Source organism: Protopterus annectens, chromosome 1.part0 (assembly GCF_019279795.1).
Source record: "Protopterus annectens isolate FY-2018-M chromosome 1.part0, PAN1.0, whole genome shotgun sequence".
Classification (NCBI taxonomy): Eukaryota; Metazoa; Chordata; order Ceratodontiformes; family Protopteridae; genus Protopterus; species Protopterus annectens.
Window position 1 is genome coordinate 1,401,328,112 of NC_056725.1, and position 25,023 is coordinate 1,401,353,134.

Genomic DNA, 25,023 nt, shown 5'->3' on the forward strand with positions numbered 1-25,023 from the left:
GGAAAGTAGCGGATTCCAAATCCGACATCAGACCAGTGACAAGTGGAGTACCACAGGGTTCAGTCCTGGGTCCTCTACTGTTTGGTATCTACTTGTCTAAGGTGCAGGCCAACACGGAAGGTCTTTGGCTAGCAAAGTTTGCAGATGACTGCAAACTAGGAGCCGTAATCGAAACTCCTAACGATGTGGAGAAACTACAAAAGGGCCTCACTGAGACAGGTACTTGGTGTCAAAGCCATGGCCTGAAGCTCAATGCCAAAAAGTGTATTGTCATACCCTTTGGTAAAAACTCTGTACCCATGAACTACCACATAGCTGGTAGTCTACTTAATGCCGAAAATGTGATAAAGACCTTGGGACACTGGTGGACAGTAGTCTCTCCTTTGATAATCACATCGCCACAGTGGTCAGGAAATCCTTCTATGTGGCTCATCCCATCACAAAAGGATTCTAATCTAGAAAAAAAGAGGTCATTGTTCCCCTCTACTCATCACTGATTAGGCCCATTATAAAGTACAACACCCCTTTTGGTATGTACCTCACAAGACATCTACAACTGGAAAGACCACAGACATACCTCTCAAAGAGGATTACTGGCATCAAACAGATGCCCTATGCAGACAGTCTCAAAAAAACTACAGCTTTACTCCATCGCATATTGCCTACTTAGGGGCGAACTCTGCCTAACATACCAAGCTATGTCAAACCCAGAGCTGTTGGACATGCTCCACTTAAAGAAATCCCAATCCCTCCGAGCTACATACTCTAGGGACCTAAACCTTGTCACCACAATTAAACAGAAAATGCTGGAGGGATAGATTCCTGTCCCAGGGACTTCCCATACTCTGGAACACACTACCTATCTATGTCAAACAGAGCTCCTCATTAGCACTCTTCAAGAAAAATCTTGATGATTTGGATGGGAAATGGGAAATTCACCCCGGGGATCACTTCTGTGGCTCTGCTCGACAGGGGCACAGGAAAATAATTTTCTTGGGTAGTGAAAGCCAGGGTACATTTTTTGGCTAGGCTATGTATTGGCCTAGGCCGAGAAGCCTAGTACCTACCTATGAACCTATATATATATATATATATATATATATATATATATATATATATATATATATATATATATATGTCATTTCATCAGGCTGTCTGGGATATATATATATATATATATATATATATACACACATATATATATATATATATATATATATATATATATATATATATATATATAGATATATAGATATATATAAATAAAAACCTCTAATTAAGGAAGGAAAAAGTATAAAAACAAATTTCCGAATTGAGAGCTATTCGAACTTCATCAGGCATCTTTCAGTATTCAAATGAGTGAAAGTTCTAAAGTAAACAGCCTAAAATACAAGAGCGAAAGCTCTGCCCACAGTGTGACATTATGAGCTATCTATTCCATTTGAGTAAACATTTTATGTTTAAAGTACCATTCAGTCCAGGGGGCGAGTCAGATATATATATGGGTCTACTACACATCATCGAAATTTCATATGACTGAAATTCATTTGACTGAGACCAGAACATCAAAAGTTCAAAACACTGAAAACTCGTTTGACTGAAACTCGTAACACTGACACATTGAAGTTAAAGCTATATGCCCTTTTCCCCACTGTAGTGCGATCCTAGAGTTAGTATATATATAGTTGGGGGGGGGTGTGGGGGGCGTAGCCTCCCACATATGTTATATATTTTAAAACATACAGAGGGATACTTATAACTGCAAATGAGTAACTCTTTGCAGAAGATAATGTATACCTAAACTATATTGGGGGGGGCTACACCCCCCAACTATGTATACTACCTCCAGGATTGCACTACAGTGGGGAAAAGGGCATATACCTTTTACTTTAATGTGTCAGTATTATGAGTTTCAGTCAAATGAGTTCAGTGTTTTGAACTTATGATGTTCTGGTCAAATGAATTTCAGTCATATGAAATTTCGATCATGTGTAGTAGACATTATATATACATATATATATATATGGATGTATATATGTGCAGACACACACACACACACACACACACACACACACACACACACACACACACACACACACACACACACACTGGATATAAAAAGTTTACACAATCCTGTTAAAATGCCAGGTTTTTGTGATATAAAAAAAATGAGACCACCATAAATCATTTCAAAACTTTTTCCACCTTTAATGTGACCTATAACTTGTACAATTAAAATGAATAACAAAAAAAATCTGTTGGGGGAAAAAGTATAAAAAAAGTATAAAAAACATACAATAAGCTGGTTGCACAAGTCTGCACACCTTTAAACTAATATTTTGTTGAAGCACTTTTTGATTTAATTATCTGCAAAGGGAATATCATGGGCTATGGCTAGAAGTGCCAAACGGTAGGCTCTGGGAACTACCGTCTGTATTCTCTTACCCTCTAGCCCTCCCTCAGGGGTCCATTCTCTATAGAGTAACCCTTTGTCCCAGTATACAGATTCCCCTTTCCCTTGAGAATCGGATACCTCACTAGCTACCTCCCCCATGCCTTGTAAGGTACAGTCTGAGAGCTGAACCTGTCTCAACTCTCTCTCTTAGTAACCCTTCCCAGCTCCCCTTCCAAAGGACGTGTGGCATTCTCTGACAGTGGTGTCTCAGTACTACTAATCACCTCTGCCCTTGCAGTCACTCTGTGCAAGGGAATATCAGGACCCACAAGCAGCTGTGGCTCATGTTCAATCTCACTGCTACAGGGCAGCTCCCACCCTGAAGTAACTACCTCACCAGTTCTGGCTGCAAGTGTGCAGTCTTGTCTGGGTCTCCCCCAGCCTGCCAGAACCACATGCTCTTCTCCAAGCCTGACTGCATGTAACTGCATGCACACACAGTACTGCATTATCAAAATCATTCCTTATCAGGACATCTGTAGGGATATCCTCAAACACATCTACTTCCTTGCTTCCTTTTCCACCCTCCTAGTCAAGGTGAACCCTAGTCAAATGTATTTCGAATGGGTCCCTCCTGAAGCTTTGACTGCAGTAGACTGCCCAAGCAAGTAGTGCTCCTCTGTAACTATTGCAGGCTTCACAATGGCTAGGTCAGAGGCTGTCTTTGCAGTGGCCTCTTTCCCATCCACTAAGATAGGATATAACCTCTTGTGGAAGTTTGGTACCCTTGTTGTCTCGAGACAACTTACTGCTGGCATTTTGTCATTTCCACTTACTGGCTCTCCCACCTTTTGTTCCCCACCTTGTCTCCATGGACAACTACATGCTACATGGCCCCACTGGTTGCATTTAAAACATTTAACCCTTGGTCCTGGATGTTTACCTGGACTAGTGGCTTCTCCTGCTACTGGCAGACTCTGTTGGGGAAATCTGGGCTGCCCGCCATGGGTTCCCTTAGACCCGTGAGCAGCACTGGGTATCCCTTTCCTGTGCAGTGATGCCCTGCTTGCTAGGTATAGGTCTCCCTTCTTCCCCAACTCATCTGCAGTACTGCATTGTCTATCAATTAACCAGAGTCTCATGTCCTCAAAATCCTAAGGGCTTGTTCCCTCACCAAAGTGTCTGCCAGCCCTTCAAAAGTGGTGACCTGACATCCACTCACCCACCTATGAAAATAAGTACTTAGTTCAGCAACATATTCACACACACTTTCATCTTCCTTGCATCTATGCTCATGAAACTTTCTTCTCTAAGCTTCAGGTGTTAACTTAAAGAACTCTAAAAGACATTTTTTTACAATATTATAATTTAAGCAATCAGTATCAGACAATTTAGAAATAGCAGTTACAGCTTTACCATAGAGTAAGGGGATCAGGAATTGTGCCCAGAGTCCTTGGTCGACATTATACTGTTTACATACCCTTTCTAACACATGAAAGGAACTCAAAATTATCCTCCTCTGTAAATTGTGGAAGAAATGTACTAACCTTTGTTGCTTCTGGGGTTCAGTTATTCCCTTCCCCATTACCTCCATGACTCTGGTGAACAGTCAGCATCTCCTTATCATGTTGCCTCTGTCTGTCCTCCTCCTCCACCTCTAGATTTCCCGGTTTCTCATTTTCCACAGCCTCTAGACATCTCAGTCTCCCTGCTGCTTCTATTTCCAAATGCTTAGCCTCCAGCTCAAGTCTCTAATTCCAGATGGATTTTTAAGTCTTCTGTAGAAAGGTTGAGTTGTCCACTTTCTGACAGTTGTACATCTCCAAGGCCAGCCTGGTTGTCCTCCTGATCGCTGGTCTGCGATGCAGTTGTGCCCAAAGGTACAATCACTTCTGCCTTAGTCAGGCTGGCATGCAACAGTCCTTTAGCATGGCACATCTCAGCCAACTGGCTCTTTGCCTTCTTGCCATAATCCTCCACTGATATGCTTGCCTGCTTTTCCTGACTAACTAAGCTAACAAAAAATAAAACAAATGTGATGTGAAACTCGATGTTCACTGCGTGGCTGATAGAGTGTATAAACACCTTCAGTGACAACCATACACAGGCTACAAAAAATTCAATATCCACACCACTACAAGCCAATTAATATGTGATGTGGCTATCCTACCACTGCCACCAATTAATATGTGACGCCCCTGCACTGGCCCAGTAATCAATGAGCCTCAATCCTCACCACTGGCAACAGCTAGGGGATGTACACACTTGGAGGATGATGGGTGCACACACTGGGAGGATGACGGGTGCACACACAGTAAAGTGCAATTTCCCTTAAGAGATCATACAGTCATCACAGTCAGTCTGGTGTTTGTTTCTCCCTCTTTCTCCAGATCCCCAATAAGACTGCCCACTGGCAAGCTATAGGGTTAAGATCTCAGCTGAGGGGCCAAACCAGGACCTCCAGCACCCTCTCTTATCCAACCAGTGCTTTGTGTCCCTGCCCAAGTAGCTGACACACACACACACACACACACACACACACACACACACACACACACACACACACACACACACACACACCTGGGGAAGGCTGGCACAGGTTTACCAGCTATGCCCCCTTCTGCCCAGACTATAAGGTAGTTTCCACTGCCACCAACCCTATTTATCTGCTACTATAAGGCCCTTATAAAGGGTCTCCAATCCTACTGCCCAGACTATAAGGTAGTTTCCACTGCCACCAACCCTATTTATCTGCTACTATAAGGCCCTTATAAAGGGTCTCCAATCCTACTGTGTAATGTTACTATTCTCCAAATGGTAGTCTGACCAAGCCATGCAAGCCTATTCAGGAGTGGCCAATACAGTGTCACCAAATACATATGAAAGTACTCTAAGAGCTTAAATATGTCTCACAAATATCAGCCACAAAGATAGGTTTAAATATATTTAATAATAAATAATAAAAGAACAAGATAATACTCAATAAATCAATACAGTAACTTCAGAGTTCAAAATCACAGGAAATATTTTAAAACAACATTGCAGGACAGTCGAAAATAAATACAGAAAACATCAATTTATTCTTTACTATATTCCTATCTATATCTAAAAGAGATACTATGCCCTAAGTCTTACCTGTAGCAAGGCAAGTGCAAATGGTGATGATGAGTGGATGTTCTTCCTCGGTCCAAGACAAAATACAAAATGCCCATTCTCTCTCTGAGAGAGTTCTTAAATTAATATCACATTCTACTGCTGAGTTAGCTTGGATGACATCACTTTTTGTCACCTGACTTCAGTTCCCTGGCTAAAACAGAAACTAACAATTTAACATCTCTGTGTTAAAAATACATATCTCTCAGATGTTTGCAGATCCTGAAAGTCGTAAAACAATAAAATGCTTTTACATTTGAAACCTAGTAATTACTTCTCTTTCAAGACGATACAAAAGCTTCTAGCTCTAGACATTGTGTCTGCTACTGAACTGAAAGAGAGAGAACATCTTTCGTTTATGGCCCAGATATAAAGTAATTTAACCTCAACTATTCTTAAGTTTTGCAGGTTAATCTTATATGTTCCACCAGGGTACACTGTGGATACATCTTAGCTCAGTACATAACACACAGTTCTGTATAAATCATATCAATATTCACAAATGACATAGAATTATTTACAAAATTCCAGACAGCTGGGCTGGCAATATTTTCCTATATCACATCTTAGACTTCCTATAATAGAGGCCCATGGGATATATGCAAATGATTCCACATTAATGCATGCCCACAGCTAGAAGGGTTTGGCTTATTGGCCTGAATGTTTCCATAAAAACTTAACAAATAAAAAGCCATAGACATTCAGAAGCCATGCAGCTGAAGCACTTAATGTCCTTAAGGGGTCATTTGGATATATCCCATAGGTCTCTATTACAGGAGGTTTAAGGTATCACACACTGAAACCCCTAGCTTGGCTAGGTTTTTCTTGGTTTTTACTAACTGGCTTGCCTGGTGACCTTTTTACTCTTTGGTTAATTTTATAGATATATATATATATATATATATATATATATATATATATATATATATATACATACATACATACATATACACACAGAAATAAAGTTACAGGATAGCTAATTTAGTTTAAGGCATTCCTTCTTTGCTAAATGCTTTGGTATCTCTTCATATTCAATAACCTACATGACATGACCCTGTGCATAATGCACCAGTGCTAGGAACAAAGCCTGGCAACCAACAGCTGTGCGACAGCAACACTATTTCACCACTCCCCCATTTTATGAAAAAAATTTAATTTGATGCTATTTTCTGTGTACTATTTGGCAATCAGGAGAGTGGTCTCTACTCCTAAATAACACAGCCAGAATGACTCAGTGTCATGCCTTACGATATATTCCCTAGGAGAGTGGTAAGTGTAACGCATACTCCACAGGCTAAGTCTGGCTTTACTCCTACATAAGAATACTTGTTTATTCACTTAATTATGATACACGAGCATCTGGGTTTATCCCACCTCGGCCTTCAAGAGAAGGACAAGCAGGTTTAAATGCTATTTTATACATTAAAACATGTGAAGAAACTCCCGACACAAACATTATAATCAATGCAGCTATTTTTTTTACAATAAAATTTGCAAAACAATTAAAAATGGTGGGAATCTGAGGCAAAAATGTAACGATTCTATTGCAAAACACAAATACGTGCTGTGTAATCTTTTAATGGTAATAAAAAAATTAAAAGCATGGAATGAAGCAGGGTACAGATTCAATGAAAATACTCAAAAGGACTAGGTAACAGTATAATTAGAACCTAATAACACTGTGTAATGCCTAATTTGGAAATCAGGCATTCAAAAGTGTGAAAATGTTTATTCATCTTGCATATGATTAGGAGACTGGAAACTGTGAAATAAGATGTGTAGGGCTATACAGATGTGCATTACAGCAAGGTTTCCCATCTAGACTACTTCAGCCAAAATACCTACAGCATGGATTACAAAAAAATATATATATTTGTTTGATGCGTTTACAACAAGACTTCAGATTGAGAACATTTGTGTTGCAATATGCGAGCATACCTTGTTATGATACCCAGTGAAGGCCACTATTACTTACCAAGACATTGCTGTTCCCATCTACAAAGTCTTCTAGAGCTTGCATTACTTGTTCTTTCTGCTTTGTTTTCTTAAAATTTGTATTGCAGGTACCATCCGCTTTCTTTATAAAAATTCCAAAGGGAGAAGGAGGGGAAAAAAAAAACATTGTTCACCGTTAATAATTCTCAGTTCAATGTGTCATCCACACATGAAAGGCATGCAACACAATGCTTTCAGAATTCTACATTACGCCATACAAAGCAAACAATAAGGCCTATTAGCACAGTAAATTGTCTGAGCAGGCTTAAGGAAAAACAATGGTAATGTTCAGCTGATCTACAAGTGTACCCTCCTTGGTGGTGCAATGAGTGGCTCACTGTCTCCACCAATCACAATTCAATACATTTTTTTCTGGAAGCACATGCAGTTGGGGAAAGCACATACCCACTGCTGGCACACACTGTGATGTCACATGCTAAGTGGAGAGGTATACCTAGCTGCAGAACCTGCCAGCTCACCCATAACCAGCAGCAATCGCACTTCATACAAATTAAGATTATGACAGAATACTTCATGCCTACACTGCTATCAAGTGAAATATATACTGACTTAACTTACAGGGAAATCCAACAGCTAAGGAAGGGTGAAGGAGCAGTCTTAAAATAAAGGTATTGTGGGAAGGTATATGGAATCCATCAAGGAGGGTCACCTCACAGATCATCTAATACAGTAAAGATACCTGTTAGATCTAACACCGGGTCCTTGAAAGTAAACCCAACAGACAACCTAAGGACAAAGATTCAAAAGCAAGGCCCTTAAGTCCAAAGCCATTCAAAACAAAAATGTTAAACCAGGAATGTACCAATGACTAAGGAGTTGTGGCATCAAACTCTAATGGAAACAGTTTTTTGAAACAAGCACTAAAAGCTTCCAGATATCTAATGGAGTGGCCCTCTGAAAAAAGGATTTTCCAACTACCAGTTTTCCCCATGACAGCAACATATTATGAACCTGGGAAAACCAACCTGGAAAGGTTTCGTCTGGCAACTGTTAGCTCTCAACTCCTTGAGTGAAAGAGGCAAAGAGCTGTTCTTTCTTCTTAAACTGATGCACCTGACCCTGGCAGAACCGAAGCTGGGAGTGCACATCCAAGGTGTGAAGGGCCATCTCTCCTCTCCACTGCCTTTTGTCTTGGGAAAGAAAATAGGGAAGTGAATGGAGTGACTCACAGAAAGTTTTTGGGACATAATAAATATGGGTTATTAGTCTTGAGGAGCACCCAATCACTATGAAAGATTAAAAACAAAGTCTAGCAATTATGAGATCCTGTGAGGATACAAGGGTTCCTTAACTGATTATTACAAAGTTTAGACCTTGTAGAAGGGGAGGGGGTTTCAAATTTGGGCAGAGATTCAAGCACACTTTAGAAAAAAAACGGTTGAAAAATGGTGCTGGTTTACAGTCTTGCCCTCCACAAGGTCATGATGGGCAGAAGTACCCCATGACTATGGAAAACTAAAGGCTGAAATAATGTGATACAACAGGATGATCTACAGTTTGACTGGCTGCCCAGAAAGAAAATCTCTTCCACATGACATATCAAGTCAACCTTATGAAAGGCATCCTAGCAGCCTTGATCACTTCAGCATCACCAATCAGTACAGCCAGCAGAATTTACATATTTAAAGTATGAGGAAGGCAGTCAGGTGGAGCTGGCCATCGTCTCATCCATAGGTGACATTGTTGGCCAGTACTGGCAGAACACACTTAACCCTCTCTTACATCAGGCTACAGAATATGCCTACAATAAACTCCCCTTTGCTTTGCTACATCAGCAGAGGCCTAAGGAAAAGGCTTGGAGAATCTGATAGCATTTACACATATTCATGTCTTGCGATGTGGAATGCAGAAACAGTTATGCCTCTATGTTCCACTTTCAGAAAAACATCTCTCTGCCCAAGGGTATGACAGCGTGCATGCTTGCTTCTTTACCCACATGGACAGTTTGTTGGAGAATCAGAAAGTGCCATGGATGCATCCTAAAAGAATGAATTACAGTTTCAAATGATTGAGAAGCCATTCAATCCAGAGACTACTCGGACTACAGAGCAGCTGGGACAAACTTTCCAACCATTTAGTGAAGCATCCTTCATCCTGCCTTGTGACAGGTTTGGCTGCAAGATCTGTAGCCTTGTTTGAATGCTGGTGGGAACTGTCTCTGTGACAAGGGTCTGACACTAGTGAAACTTCTTTTGAGTATGACTCTGTTACCAATAGCACCTCAGAGTCCACTGCAACACCTGCATCCTCACGCATGCAAAAGTCACCATATAACTACTGGTGACTAGCAAGGCCAGAAGTCTGAGTAGGGTCAAAGATTGAATCCTGTGCTACATCCAAAGCAAGGCTGCCATAGTCATGACGTCTTGGGCCCACTGTAAAAGCAAGAATAAACAGCAATGGAAAGTGTCCAGGTCCTTTAATATAAAGGCAATTCTCTGAGATGGGATCAAAGACAACTTGTTCCAGATTTACGGTCATCAGTAGGAACTGCACCAAGCAAGCAACCATTACTAGAGATACTAACAAGGAGCTCCCTGAAGGCACTACCAGGATCTAGCCACTTGAAATACATATGCAGAGGCCATTCCTTTAAGGCTTTAGACACCACGTCCAACAGCATAATAGACACTCCTGCAAACTAAAATGTCGTAACAGCAACACTTTCTTCTGGACATAATGCACTGCCAGAATAAGCCATGAGAATCTCCTCTGGAGACTCCAAATGCATCTATGCCAAAAGTGTCTGATATGCCCAACAACATTACCAAAGTACCCTATAGCAGAAGGGTATAACCACTAGGACAGTCACCATCTGGAAATAAATGTGCTGGTTGAAGTTGTCGAGGTTTAGAATGGGATGGCAACATCAGCTGTTAAAGGCCTACAAAAAGGAAGGAGTAAAATTTCCATCCCTGTTTCACATGAGAAGCAGTGTTTATGGCCTCATTCAGCTGCATAGTCTGGATCTGCCACACTGCCATCACAATTTGGCTTGATCTTTTCACCTTCTCAGTGGCATGGAAGGGTCTTAACTACCTTGCTGGGGACAAGTTCAAATCGAATCTCGTGTGCCTGCAGGAGCTGGTGGGGGAGGATGGCAGTGAGTGGCTGTTGACTGAAAATGCACAGTATGCCATGTCTCTGCATGCCACAGGAGAAGAAGTCTTGACAGTGATGTGTTTGACCTTTGAGGGAGAGAGAAAGAATATTATAGTGACAATATTAAAGCCTGAATTAGTGCCAGCCAAGAAAAAAAAAATCTTCCACACCTCACAAAGGTCCACTGAGTCTATTCATGCTTATGCTGCAGAATGTAATGACTTGAGTCAAAGACATGAATTTGGGGAGATGCATAATTCTTTAGTGTATGTGGTGTCAAAAATGATCAGATGAGGAACACACTACTGTGAGAATCAGACTTAACCTTAAAATTACCAATTTGTGTACAGAGTGAAATTACTTTGTCACAGGTAAAAGAATTTAGAAGAGAATCTGAGATGTGCAGCACTGCATGTAAAAAGGAAGTCTGAAGTGAGTAAAGTCAGAGTAAAATTAAGAAGCAATTAGTTTTGTAAGGAAAAGACACTTGGGTGTCATGAGTCTAAGAAGCAAGCTTAGAAGTATCCCAGCAGGAAAAAACTAAGGAAGGAATCAAGCTCTGGTGTTGGTCTTTCATCAGTGAACGATGTGCATGCTGACTATAGGAAGGACAGCACATCAGTTACACACACGCACAGTCATGAGCACACACTGCGGCCATGTAATCAACATTCTCTAGGCGATACAGCCTCAGGGGGGGGGGGGCTAGCCACACCTTGAGCATCCCTATCTTCATGATAAGAACTCAGTATCTGAGAAACGAGGAAACAGAGCTCGTCATCTGCTCCTCTTCTGAGAATGAAAGCCTACTTTTGACTCGGTGCAAAATTCAGAGACAGCCAGTGGTCTGACATCAGTTAGGGTACTTTTTACATATGGTAACACTTGAATCTTCTGAGCAATAATGAAATTTTCCCTGGAAAAGCTGCAGAATTAATTTTTGGTAAGATCACCATAGAACACAATATAATCTTCAATACTAATGATTACATTTCCAAAAAGATTATTCTCAAAACTAAAGCAATCCCCTGTTGTTGAGGCTTATGCAGGTCATATTTGTAAGACCTCTTGGCTGATTAGGATTTATTAAGCTATTATGGTGAAATGCACTTTTGGTCTTTAGCATTCAGTCTCTATGCGTTCAACATTTGGAAGCTATATTGACTACGGTTTCTTTCTGTGGAATCCCAAAACAACACCAATCATCAGTATGGGCACCAGCAAAGGCCAGATCTTCACACACAGCAGGGGTTGCATCAATTTCCTTAGTATAAAATACAGCAGTACAGACAATACCAATGTCAGTTCCAAAAAGGTGTGATTCTGGAATTTAAACACACAATCTTGCAAAAGGAAAGGATCTTTTTTGAGCTGGAATGGATCGGGTTCCATGATGCACTACTTCAGACTTCCCTAATGTTGGTCATAAGCCAAAGACAGCTAAGTAACTGTGGTTAATTTATCTACAAGGAATGACATCAGTGATTCTCCTCCCTCTTTCATCTACATTAGCAAAAGCCTTTTGTAGGACATCTCTCTTGGTTAAAATGTGGAATTTTGCTGTTTATTTTATTAGATTTATCACCTCATGAGAAGGTTTATGTTATTTAGAATATTACATGATTGAGGCCTTACACATGCCAATTACTCTTCTAAAATTCCACTTTAGCCTTCTACCTTTAGTAGTCATATTGTTGTTGTTTGGCTTTCGGCATGTCGCCACAGCGGAACTCCGGTCCGCTAATGATTGGCAGTAGATTTTCACGAATGCCAAGGTAACAGCTCAACGTTCAACCTTCAACGAAGGCACGCCCATTTACGCATGTCTTTCGAACGCTCACTCAACCGCGGGAAGGACATGCAGACTCCACACAGAAGGCACTCCCCGCACTCTAGCCAAGAATCGAACGGGAGAACCTCTTGCTGTGAGGCAACAACACTACCGCTGCACCACCGCGGATATTAGTAGTCATATTAATATTTTAAAATAAATCTAAATATCAACTCTTGAGTAACTTCCAAACTAAATAAGCACTAAAATAACAATTTTAGGCTCTATTTACCTATTTTAACATTACATTTTGATAAGACTTGTGTGTGGAAGCCATTACGTTAAAATGATCAGTACTGCAGAATACTTATCCTTAATGTTGAGAAGAAAAACAGCAAAACGTAATATTTATCCAGTTAAGAAAGACAGCCAAATCGGCAGTTGCTTTAATTAAGATGAAACAGATGGCTAGTGTTTCATGACAAGCAAGGAAACTGTAATGAGCTCCTGTCCTGTCCTGGAGTATAATAGGACTGAAAAAAGGAGGATTCTGAAGCCTGTACATATATTAAGCAAACTGCTCAAATGGGTACCAGAGTTAGAGCTTTTAAAACATGAAAGGGTATTTACAAGGTGTAACTCAAAACTTGTTCACATCTAATAAATAAGAGGTTTGCAAAAAGGAGCAAGCTTAAGTAACCCATTCCATGCATCAAGCAACGTACGACTTTCTTAGACATGGGTTCAATTTTTTTTTTTTTTAATTAAGTATTCAGGAAGAAACGGAAGAATCTAAGGTATACTAGAGAGCAAGGAATAAAAAAATGCGTCATTGGGTGCACATCATGTGCTACTTTGTTCTGCAGTGCCTGCAGCCAGTGTACAAACACACCTTGGTGACTGCACATTCTGGCATAACTAAACCTCTTTGTACTGATGGCCAAGTACAACACTGCAAAACGACTTCATGATCATTACATGTAAACACATATGTAACATATTAAAACTTTTTCTGCAGAGCTATGAGAGGAGTACAGTGAGGTGAAGTGGTGAGATGGTGGGAAAAAATTAAAAAATTAGATTTGTCTTCCTGAAGCAACAACCTTGCTTTTTTGAATGCAATTTTAAAAGAAAACTTATAAACTATTTAGAAATCTGGAAATCAGGTGCATTACTTGCCTCTAAACTACTGAATCTGGGACACAAATAATCTAGTCTGGATTGCAGGTACATCTATATCACTCCCATTCGAAGTTCTGCTGTACTATTTACAGACAGAATTGTGTTGGAACAATATTCTACTCCTACATTTCATGACAATAAATGTACATTTATAATATTCAACCTGATTATTTTGTTTATAACTTCTTCTTTCGGCTGCTCCCATTAGGGGTTGCCACAGCAGAACAAATGTTTCCATTTCTTCCTTTCCTCTGCATCTTGCTCTGTCACACCAACCATCTGCATGTCCTCTCTCACCACATCTATAAACCTTATCTTAGGCCTTCCTCTTTACCTGTTACCTGGCAGCTTCACCCTTAGCATCTTTTTCCCAATATACTCTGCATCCCTCCTCAGCACATGTCCAAACCAATGTAATCTTGCCTCTCTGGCTTTATCTCCAAACCTTCCAACCTGGGCTGACCCTCTAATATACTTATTCCTAATCCTGTCCATCCTCGTCACACCCAGTGCAAATCTTAACATCTTCAACTCTGCCACATCAAGCTCTGACTCCTGCCTTTTTGCCAATGCCATTGTCTCCAATTCATATAACATAGCTGGTCTCACTACCCTCTTGTAGACCTTCCCTTTCGCTCTTACTGGTACTTGTCTGTCACAAATCACTTCTGACACTTCTCCACCCACTCCATCCTGCCTGTACTCTCCTTCACCTCTCTTCCACACTCACCATTACTCTGAACTGTTGATCCCAAGTATTCAAACTCATCCACCTTCGCCACCTCTATTCCCTGCATCCTCACCATTCCTCTATACTCCTTCTCATTCACACACATATATTCTGTCCTAGTCCTGCTGACCTTCATTCCTCTTCTCTCTAGAGCATAGCTCCACCTCTCCAGGGTCTCCTCCACTTGTTCCCTACTCTCATTACAGATCACAATGTCATCTGCAAACATCATAGTCCACGGGGACTCCTGTCTGATCTCGTCTGTCAACCTGTCCATCACCATTGCAAATAAGAAAGGGCTCAGAGCTGATCTTTGATGTAATCCCACTTCCACCTTAAACGCATCCATCACTCCCACAGCAGAACTCACCGCTGTCACACTACCCTCGTACATATCCTGTACCACTCTTACATACTTCTCTGACATTCCCGACTTCCTCATACAATACCACAACTCCTCTCTAGGCATCCTGTCATATGCTTTCTCTAAATCCACAATGCAACTCCTTCTGACCTTCTCTGTACTTCATCAACACTCTCAGAGAAAACATTGCATCTGTAGTGCTCTTTCCTGGCATGAAACTATACTGCTGATCACTAATCATCACTTCCCTTCTTAACCTAGCTTCCACTACTCTTTCCCATAACTTCATGCTGTGACTGATCAATTTAATCCCTCTGTAGTTACTACAGCTCTGCACAACACCCTTATTTTTAAAAATCTGTACCAAAACACTTTTTCTCCATTCCTCAGGCATCCTCTCACTTTCCAAGATTTCATTAAATAATCTAGTTAAAAACTCCACTGCCATTTCACCTAAACACCTCCATGCTTCCACAGGTATGTCATCTGGACCAACAGCCTTTCCGTTCCTTCATCCTCTTCATAGCTATCCTTACTTCTTCCTTGCTAATCTACTGCACTTTATGATTCACTATCTGCACATCATACAACCTTCTCTCCCTCTCAATTCTCTTCATTCATCAGCCCCTCAAAGTACTCTTTCCATCTGCTCAACACTTCATTCATCAGCCCCTCAAAGTACTCTTTCCATCTGCTCAACACACTCTCCTCGCTTGTGAGTACGTTTCCCTCATTATCCTTTATCACCCTTATCTGCTGCACATCTTTACTAGCTCTGTCTAGCCAACTTGTGGAGCATATGCACTAACAACATTCATCATTGCACCATCAATTTCCAGCTTCATAAACATCACTCTATCCAACACTTTTTTCACCTCCAAAACACTCTTAGCATATTGTTCCTTCAGGATAATGCCTACACCATTTCTCCTCCCATCCACACCATGATAAAACAATTTGAACCCGCCTCCGATACACCTAGCCTTGTTCCCCTTCCATCTGGTCTCTTGCATACACAATATACCAACCTTCCTTCGGTCAATCATATCAGCTAGCTCTCTCCCTATACCAGTCATACTGCCAACATTAAAAGTTCCGACCCTCACTATCACAGTCTTAGCCTTTACCTGCCTTTGGGCATGCCATCCCCCACTTCTCCTCCTTCGGCCCAATTTCCGCCAGAACCCTGTTGGCCAACAGTACTGGTGGCGGTCGTTGTTAACCCGGGCCTCGACCGATCTGGTATGTATATCTGTACTGTTGTCTGTATGTATAATTTGGCAAAATTTTATGCCGGATGCCCTTCCTGATGCAACCCTCCCCATTTATCGGGGCTTGGGATCGGCACAAAGAAATGCACTGGCTTTGTGCATCCCCAGTGGTTGTTTATAACTGATATTTTATATTTTTCAACTGTACAACTACTATTAATATATATATATATATATATATATATATATATATATATATATATACACACACACACACACACACACACACACACACACACACACACACACATATATATATATATATATATACATATATATTAATTACAGTTTTTGTTTTCAAGTTATTTGGAAACTATTTGGTGGCCAACAGTACTGGTGGCGGTCGTTGTTAACCCGGGCCTCGACCGATCTGGTATGTATATCTGTACTGTTGTCTGTATGTATAATTTGGCAAAATTTTATGCCGGATGCCCTTCCTGACGCAACCCTCCCCATTTATCGGGGCTTGGGATCGGCACAAAGAAATGCACTGGCTTTGTGCATCCCCAGTGGTTGTTTATAACTGATATTTTATATTTTTCAACTGTACAACTACTATTAATATATATATATATATATATATATATATATATATATATATATATATATGTATACACACACACACACACACACACACACATATATATATATATATATATATATATATATATATATATATTAATTACAGTTTTTGTTTTCAAGTTATTTGGACCTTACTTTGTGCTTAGTTTTTCTTCATAAAGACACTGTATGAAAAAATGTCTGTTTTGCAATAGTACTAACAGAACAAATATCTTCTAGAACACACTGTAAAGAAATACAACAATTCCTTTCAGAGAGAACAAATAAAATTTAGTGGTAGTGGTACAGGCTCCAGAAACATATGACTGCATGAAAGGACAGCTCAGACTGAAGACTACTGCAGTTATCGAACATGTTTACGGACAACCTTTCAAACACAGACAAGAATCTACATTTAGGTGGGCAATGTTTTTAAGCAAAGCAATCAAAGTTTATTCTTAAATTGCTACAGTATTCTGCAAAAAAAGCCTAAAGACACTTTCAGTGTTGAATATGTACAGAGAACCGTCTCCACTAACTACTCAGGAGCTATACCACTCATTGTGGCCATTTTACGGATACATACACATACACAGAAAAGTCACTGGCTGACTGAAAGAGCAGGTAAGCCCATGTATTCAGACTTGGTGAGAGCTTCACAGTGTAACTGATCACCACAAACTGAACTGAAGTCATGTGGTTCCAGTCCTTTCTAAACAGGAAGCAAAGCCAGCCATATGATGCAACTACCTAGGGTGCTCTGCCACTGTGTGTTTGTAAGGGCATTCTTTCCCTGTTTATTTACTTACAGTAATGTTTCTTTTCTCTAACAATAAATAAATAAATAAATGAATAACGCCCCTATAAGGGGAAAAAGAAAAATGCACCCACTGAACAGCAAGTGCTCTAGGGAGCAGAGCTCCAATTTAACAATTTCACATTACCTTAAACACGGTGAGTTCATTACATTACTGAGTTCAGAACATTCAAATGTAAGTGTGAAGATGCCTAAACAAGTTTTGCTTGTTTTTTTTCTTGTAGACTACAAATTGTATTATTGGAACATGGAGGGACAGAAGCACTGCAGAGACATTCTAAAAAAGAAAATGGCATGAAACTAGACACTGGTGAGACAAATGTTATTAATTTTACAATAATGTTGACAGATTGATCTGCCAGATATGTTGGGCAATGCTTTAGCTTGAGATGGAAGGAATGCTACAGATTGTACAATGATGCCGAGTAGTGATCAACCAAATATTTTTGTAATATTCTTCTGGCTTTGTGATTTGTGTAGAGCAATAGACTGGAATAGTTTAAAGTGTGGCAAATTGTTTGTGTAGGCTGTGGAGGCATACCTCTCAGCCTTTTAATACAGCGGGAAAAAGCCGAAAATAATGGAGGAGCAAATTCCCAAAAGTAGGGACAGATTTTAAATATTGCTCTTATAAACTTAGAAAGATGGTAGAAAAACAGCATTTGTGTTAGCAAACATTTTTCTGAAGGATATGAAGTCTGAAACTCAAATGTACACACATTTAGTGACCTCAATACTCTGTGATTTGACAGAAAACCACAACATTTAGGAGTAATAGACTAAAATAGGAGGCAAAACAACTGGACAGTTGAGAGGTATGTGTACAGGAGAAATTATATTACATCACCATCAGACATGATGGCTGTAACTGGACTGTGGGGGTTGGGGTTTACTGGATGGAAGTAACCACCTTGTTATTTGCTCGGTTTAAACAGTCACTATCTGGCTTAGCAGGACCAGTGTGCATTTGTGAGAGGTAAGACAAGACTACTGAACAGGACCCTGAAGAAAGAGAACTAGCTGTCTGCCATTTGCTTATTATTTTAGTTTTGCAGTACTAATGCGATTATGTGAAGTAACATGCAGTATTTTAATGTGTGGCAACTGTCTGATCATGACAAAAGAGAATGACTGTGTTATGTACTTCAACTTTGTTACAGACATCTGAAATGCACAAAGAAGTGGTTATAAAGTACAGTTCTGCACACTTACCATAAATGTAGATGTTCGACTGTATTCACTGTTGCAGTCATTACATTTGGGGTTATCTGCCTGCAGGTAGCCCTCAGCCGGCCTGATTATCAAAGTCTTGGGTCCTGCGTCGGATGCTGTCTCTTCCTTCCATGACGTCAGGTAGTCAGGGGTATAAAGCATGCAGCCGACACCATTACATCAGTTTTTCTAGCCCCAGATGTCAGGTGCCCCCATAATGGGAAGTAATTATCTACAAGCTTACACCTCCCACAAAAAGCAAATACACCAGAAAGCTTAAATACAGTAAACAAGAAGAAAGATGTAGCCAATAGATGTCAGGGGGCTGGAGGGAGGGTAACCAGGACTGCAACAGTGAATACACTCGAACATCTACATTTATGGAAAGTGTACACAACTGTACTATGTTCTTAGTGATTCACTGTTGCAGTCATTACATTTGGGTAGATTCCCAAACCTAAAGAAGGGAGGAGGCAGTTAGAGAACATTAGGACCAGCTATTAAGCCCTGCAAGACTGCAGTGGCAAAACCAGCTCTGGATTTAGAAAAAATAGGCAAGTGGTAATGCTTGGTGAATGTATGTACCGAGCTCCAGGTAGCAGCTTCTAGGATGTCCCTGGTAGGAACACCTCTGAGAAAGACTGTTGAAGTAGATGTAGCCCTGGTGGAATGTGATCTTATCTCCTGTGGGGCAGGTTTTCCATGGTGCTTATAGCAGAAATGAATGCAATGGCCTATCCACTTAGAAAAGGTTTGCTTTGAAATGGCCTTCCCCTCTGCCCCTGCAGCAAAGGCAACTAGAAGCTGTTCAGTTTCCGGACAGGCTTAGTCGTGTCCAAATAAAGTCTAAGTTGCCTGTGCACATCCAAAAAGTGCAGTATTCATTCTCCTTTGTCCTGTGGATTAGAAAAGAAGGTTGGCAAATGAATGCACTGATTATGGGCCACACTGGATACCACCTTGTGCATAAAGGAAGGATTGGTCCTGAGGGACACCCTGTCTGGATGGAAGATGATGAAGGGCTCCACTGCCATGAGGGCCTGTAATTCAGACACTCCTTTTGCTGAAGTAATGGCTAGAAGGAAGGCCGTTTTCCAAGAAAGGAATTTTAACTCTGCAGTTGCCGCTGGCTCAAAAGGAGGTAGAGTCAGCTTTTCCAATACAAAGTTAAGGTCCCAGGCTGGAGTAGGGGCTCTCCTGGGTGGTCTTAAAATTTTGGCCCCTCTGAGGAATTGCTTCAGCAGGGGGTGAGAGAAGAGGGGTGGCTCAGTATTGTAATGTGCTGAAATGGCGGAGGCATGAATTTTATCAGATGAGAAGGAAAGGCCCTTGTGGAACATCTCTGTTAAGTATTGAAGAATATGCGGTAAGATGGGCACTGTTGTACCCATCCCCTGAGTTTGGCTCCAGGAACAGTATCTTTTCCACTTTTCAGCATGGGATTTTCTAGTACTAGGTCTCCTTGCTTCCAGAATACTATCCAGCACTTGCTTACTGAGAGAGGGTATTGGAGAGCTCAGGTAATTAGCCAGGCTGCAAGGTTCAGGGTGCAGAATCTGGCCCTCCTGTTGGGATAGCAGGGAAGGGGTCTGAGGTAGGTGCCATGGTTCCAGCAGTGACATACTACGCAAGAGGGGGTACCAGTGTTGGCGTGGCCAGTCTGGTGCAATGATAATTGTCTTTGGCTTGTCCTATTTGATCTTTAGCAGACCTTTCAAGAGGAGAGGCAGAGGGGGAAAGGCATAAACTGAGAGGCTTTCCCAGGTGAAGGACAGGCCATCCACTTTCCAAGCTTGTCTGTGGGGAGTCCTTGTGCAGAATTTCTCCAACTGGTAGTTCTGAGGGGAGGCAAACAGGTCTATCTCTGGGCTCCCCCATTTATCAAAATGCTGAATATCTTTGGTTCCAGTTTCCACTTGTGTGGCTCCATAAGATTTCTGCTTAGGTCGTCTGCCAGTGAATTTAGCTTGCCTGGCAGGTATTGAGCTTGCAGGTGCACTTGGCAGCTCAAGGCTGTGTTCCACAGAGCCATGGCTAGTCTGCAGAGAGGGTACGAGTGGGTTCCCCCCTGCTTGTTTATATACCACATAACAGTGGTGTTGTCTGTCTTTACCAATAATTGTCCTGGAAGAATATGGTCCTTGAAGGTTGTCAGAGAATTATGTACAGCTAACATTTCTTTGTGATTGATATGCAGGTGCATTGGACTCTGGTTCCATCTGCCAGAATGCACTGCCCTGCCAAGTGAGCCTCATGCATAGTCTGATGTGTCTGTTGTTAGGGTTTGGGTAGCAGGGGGTAGAGTGAATGGCAGTCCCTTGTTGTGGTAGCAGACCTCTGCCCACCAAAGGAACTTTGTCTTTATACAAGGAATGATAGGGATCATTGATTCCAGGTCCTGAGAATGTGAACACCATAGGCTTTTTAGATACCATTGTAGTTTCCTCATATGCAGTCTTTAATATGGAATTAGTAGGATGCAAGAGGCCATGAACCCCAGGGCTTGCAGTATTGTCCCTGCAGATAGCTGGGTCTTTGTGGCCAGTAGTTTGAAGTAGGCTGTTAAATAAACTTGTTTCTCTGGTGTGAAGTAGGCCATCTGGGAAGTTGTGTTTAAGCTTGCTCCCAGGAATACAATTTGCTGACAGGGTACTAGGTGAGATTTATTTTCGTTTATGGTGTACCCCAGTGAGGTAAGCAGTTTCTTTACAAATGCCAGATGATTTAATAGTATGTCCTGGCTTTCTGCCTGAATTAGACAATCGTCCAGGTATGGGTATATTTGAATATTTCTTTGCCTGCAAAATGCAATGACTGGAGCTATGCACTTTGTGAATACCCTGGGTGCAACAGATAAGCCAAAGGGCAGTGCAGAGAATGGATAGTGCATGTAGCCTGCTCTGAAGCGTAGGTATTTTCTGCAAGATTCCCTTATTGGGATGTGCAGGTAAGCTTCCTTTCAGTCCAATGTTGCCAACCAGGCATTTTTGCCTAGCATGGGAAGCAGCTGATGAAGAGTTAACATTTTGAATTTTGTGATTACCAAAAATGCATTTAGAATAGACAGGTCCAGGATAGGACGCCAGGAGTTGTCTTTTCTGGGTACCAGGAAAAGTCTTGAGTAAAAACCTTGTCCCCATTCCTCCGCAGATACTTAGAAGAGAGAGAACTTACTGTTGAGCTTCTGCCCACTGATTTGGGGGTAGGTCTGGCCAACCGTTTGGGGTTGGTAAGGAGTGGAAGTGAAATCTGTATCCTTGGGAAACTATATTTAAAACCCATTTGTCTTGGGTAATGAGTTCCCAGTTATTTGCATGCAGGGCGATTTTTCCCCCTAAGGGGGCAGACAGTTGAGCAGGGCTTGGAAGGTTTACGGTTAAGTCATTGTGACAGTTTACCATGGGGGGGGGTGTCTTACTACTTCCAGCTTTGGAAGTGGGAGCCCCCCATTGCTTAGGCCTGTGAGTACCTTGAGACTGTAGCCTAGGTGGTCTGCTGTTTTTGGGTTTGGACTGAGAAGGCCTGTAAGAGACAGGAAAGGACCAATTCTTAGAAGGCCAATGTCTACTAAATTTTAGAGGCTGTACTTGTAGGAAATCAACAGTTTGCATAGATTTAGCTTTTTCTTCCATCCTTTTAAGTACTACTTCTGCTTTGTTGCCAAACAGGTGGCCCTGGTTTAAGGGAGCATCCAGTAATTTAGCTTTAACATGATCTGGCAAATTTTGCTCCTAAAGCCAAGCATGCCTTCTAAGAACAGACCCAGTGACAGCAGCCCTGCAAGATGCTTTTAAAGAGTCAAAACAACATTGCAAAGTATGTTTACCAATTTGTTCAGCAGAATGCATTAAATCCTGTAATTCTTTATTTTCAGCACAGTCAGGAATCAACATCATTTTCTGTTTAAGTAGTCCAATAATATGCTGCTGATACTTTAACATATGAAACTGGCAGTTTAAGGCCCTAATGGCCAAAGTAGCAGAAGTGTATACCTTCTTACCCTATCTGTCCAGGGCTCTGGAATCTGTATCAGAGGGGGTAGGGTTTTTGGCAGTAGTAGCCTTAACGCCTTCGAGTCCCTGTAAAATGGTCTCTGGGACCGCAGTAGGATTCTTAAAGAAGAACTTGTGAGAGTCAGGTACTCTGTAATACCAGTCAGGTTTTCTGGGAGCCGGAGGTAAAGTGTCTGGGGTCAGAATAGATTTCAAGAAGGCATCATCTACAATGTCCAGTACAGGAGGGATAGCTAAAGGCCTGTGTTGAGGTAGGAGTAAGAATTCCCTAAGCCTCTTTTTGGAATCAGAGTAATCCTGGCTTTCCCAGCGGACATGCTCCCTAACAATGCACAAGGTTTCACCAAAAGAGAAGTCTTCTGGAGGGGAAGCAGAGGGTATGGAGTCCTCTGCATCAGAATCCTCAGAGGTAGATAAGGGCAAATACCGGTCATCAGAAGAAACAGAAATATCAGAATCCTGATCAGAAGAATCAGAAGGAAAATTAGTTCTAGGTCTCTTAGAGGGAGAAGGCTGGCTTCCCCTAATTAGAGTAATAAGGTCTTCAGCCATTCTTATCATTTGTTTTTTAGGCATATGGGCCTGACCATGTGGTTTGGACGTCTGTTTTCTAGGCGTGGGTCGAGTTTTAGGCCTTGAAGAAGAAGATGGCGTCGGTTTGAAATGCAAGTCCATAAGCCTGAATGCACCCTCAGAAGCCAGTGCCTTCACAGCGGTTCCGGACCCATCCAAGGTAGAGACATCCGCAGGTTCCATAGGTGAAGAAGCATCTCGCGGCATATCGGACTCCGAATGGGTCTCAGTAGAGGGCATCAGGGGCTGTGAAAGCGCCTCACTGAGTACCGGCGAACTGGCGACTAGCTTAACTGAAGCATCGTTGGCAGCTTTGGACCTATGCAGTCTGTCTCTGCCTTTATCTTTACATTTTTTTTGGAATGTCAGTAATCCGGTGGCTTACCGAAGCCATTTCTGGATAATTAAAACCAAGTACCGAAGTAATTTGCTGCAAAAATGGACCAATGACGAATAGTTCGAGGATTGAGCCCCTGAACGAGGGACGTCGTGGTCTGGGCCTAGGCAAGGAATGCAGTACGAATGAAAATCTTTATGAGGTATTTGCTTTCCAGAGGTAATACAACTGTTAACTTTTACTGACATCGGTTTAGAGCAAGAAAAAGGATCCCCAATGGGGTACTTGGCTTTTTTTTTTTTGAAGACTTCGGTTCTGAAACTCTAAAACGGAAATTTCAGGAGTCAGCTGACCGGCACTTGAGAACTGCTTCTGCTTCGGGCACCGTGTGGCAAGAAAGACTGATGTAATGGTGTTGGCTGCATGCTTTATACCCCTGACTACCTGACATCATGGAAGAAGAGACACCATCCGATGCAGGACCTAAGACTTTGATAATCAGGCCGGCTGAGGGCTACCTGCAGGCAGATAACCCCAAATGTAATGACTGCAACAGTGAAACACGAAGAACATCTGCTTGGTGGGGGGGGGGGGTGTCTAAATCAAAGTAACGGACCCTGTTGTCACTTACACAGTTTGTCATTTCTCAAAAAATACCACCAAAGCTGTACAGTGGTTTTTGACATGAGCCTAGTAATCACCTCTGCTGTGAATCCCACCTAGTCTGCAACCAAACCAGCTCATAGATGTACACAGAAGGTCTCTGTTATTTGTTTGGGGGATGGTGCACTGGGGAAAATATCATTGTTTCTTTAACTTTGCTCCCAAACCTCAGAGGTCACTATATCTTGTGCTGTGTTGGGGAGAAAGTGGTCATTATTTCTTTAACTTTCTTCATAAACTTCATATAGATGCACAGAGGGTCACTACAGCATGTATAGGAGCTCTGTACTGTCTCTATAAGTAACAAGCTGGAATTTTTTTCCCCCATTCTCCTCACCGTCAAACAGGTGATGCATATACAGATGGCTGTCTTTTGGGGGCAAGAGTAACTAAGCATTCTATTGATATGTTTGACAGCAAATGTATGTCAGGTTCTATTTTATTTGTTCAGTTTTGTCCCAGTCTGACATCAAAATGGTACACAGAAGATGGATGTCATTCTGGACAAAGGCAAATCCATGAATACAGCCTACCTGGACCTGGACAAGGCCTTTGACACTACTCCCCACTCAGGCATCATTGTAAAGTCACCCAGTTGGAGATCAACCTGTATATTGTCAGGTGGGTTGCAAACTGGCTCACGGATAGAACGCACACAGTCAAAACAGGTGACTTGACCTCCACCAGCTGACCCATAACCAGTGGTGTTCTACAGGGATCACTACTGGGGCCCCTATTGTTTGGAATCTACTTCTCTGATGTTAAGGCTAAAATAAAAGGCCCATGGCTGACAAAGTTTACTGATGACTGCAAACTGGATGTAACCATTGAGTCCCCAAATGATGTCAACATCCTACAAAAGG

At 41.6% G+C, this 25,023-nt stretch overlaps 1 protein-coding gene across 1 annotated transcript in view; it reads right to left on the minus strand.

Moving 5' to 3' along the window:
- The window catches only part of ITPKC (inositol-trisphosphate 3-kinase C), a 251,225-nt gene that overhangs the window by 29,278 nt on the left and 196,924 nt on the right, over window positions 1–25,023 (minus strand). The window contains exon 5 of the mRNA XM_044067282.1: window positions 7,524–7,625. Within this exon, the coding sequence (XP_043923217.1) occupies window positions 7,524–7,625 (102 nt within the window). The remainder of the gene's footprint in view (window positions 1–7,523; window positions 7,626–25,023) is intronic.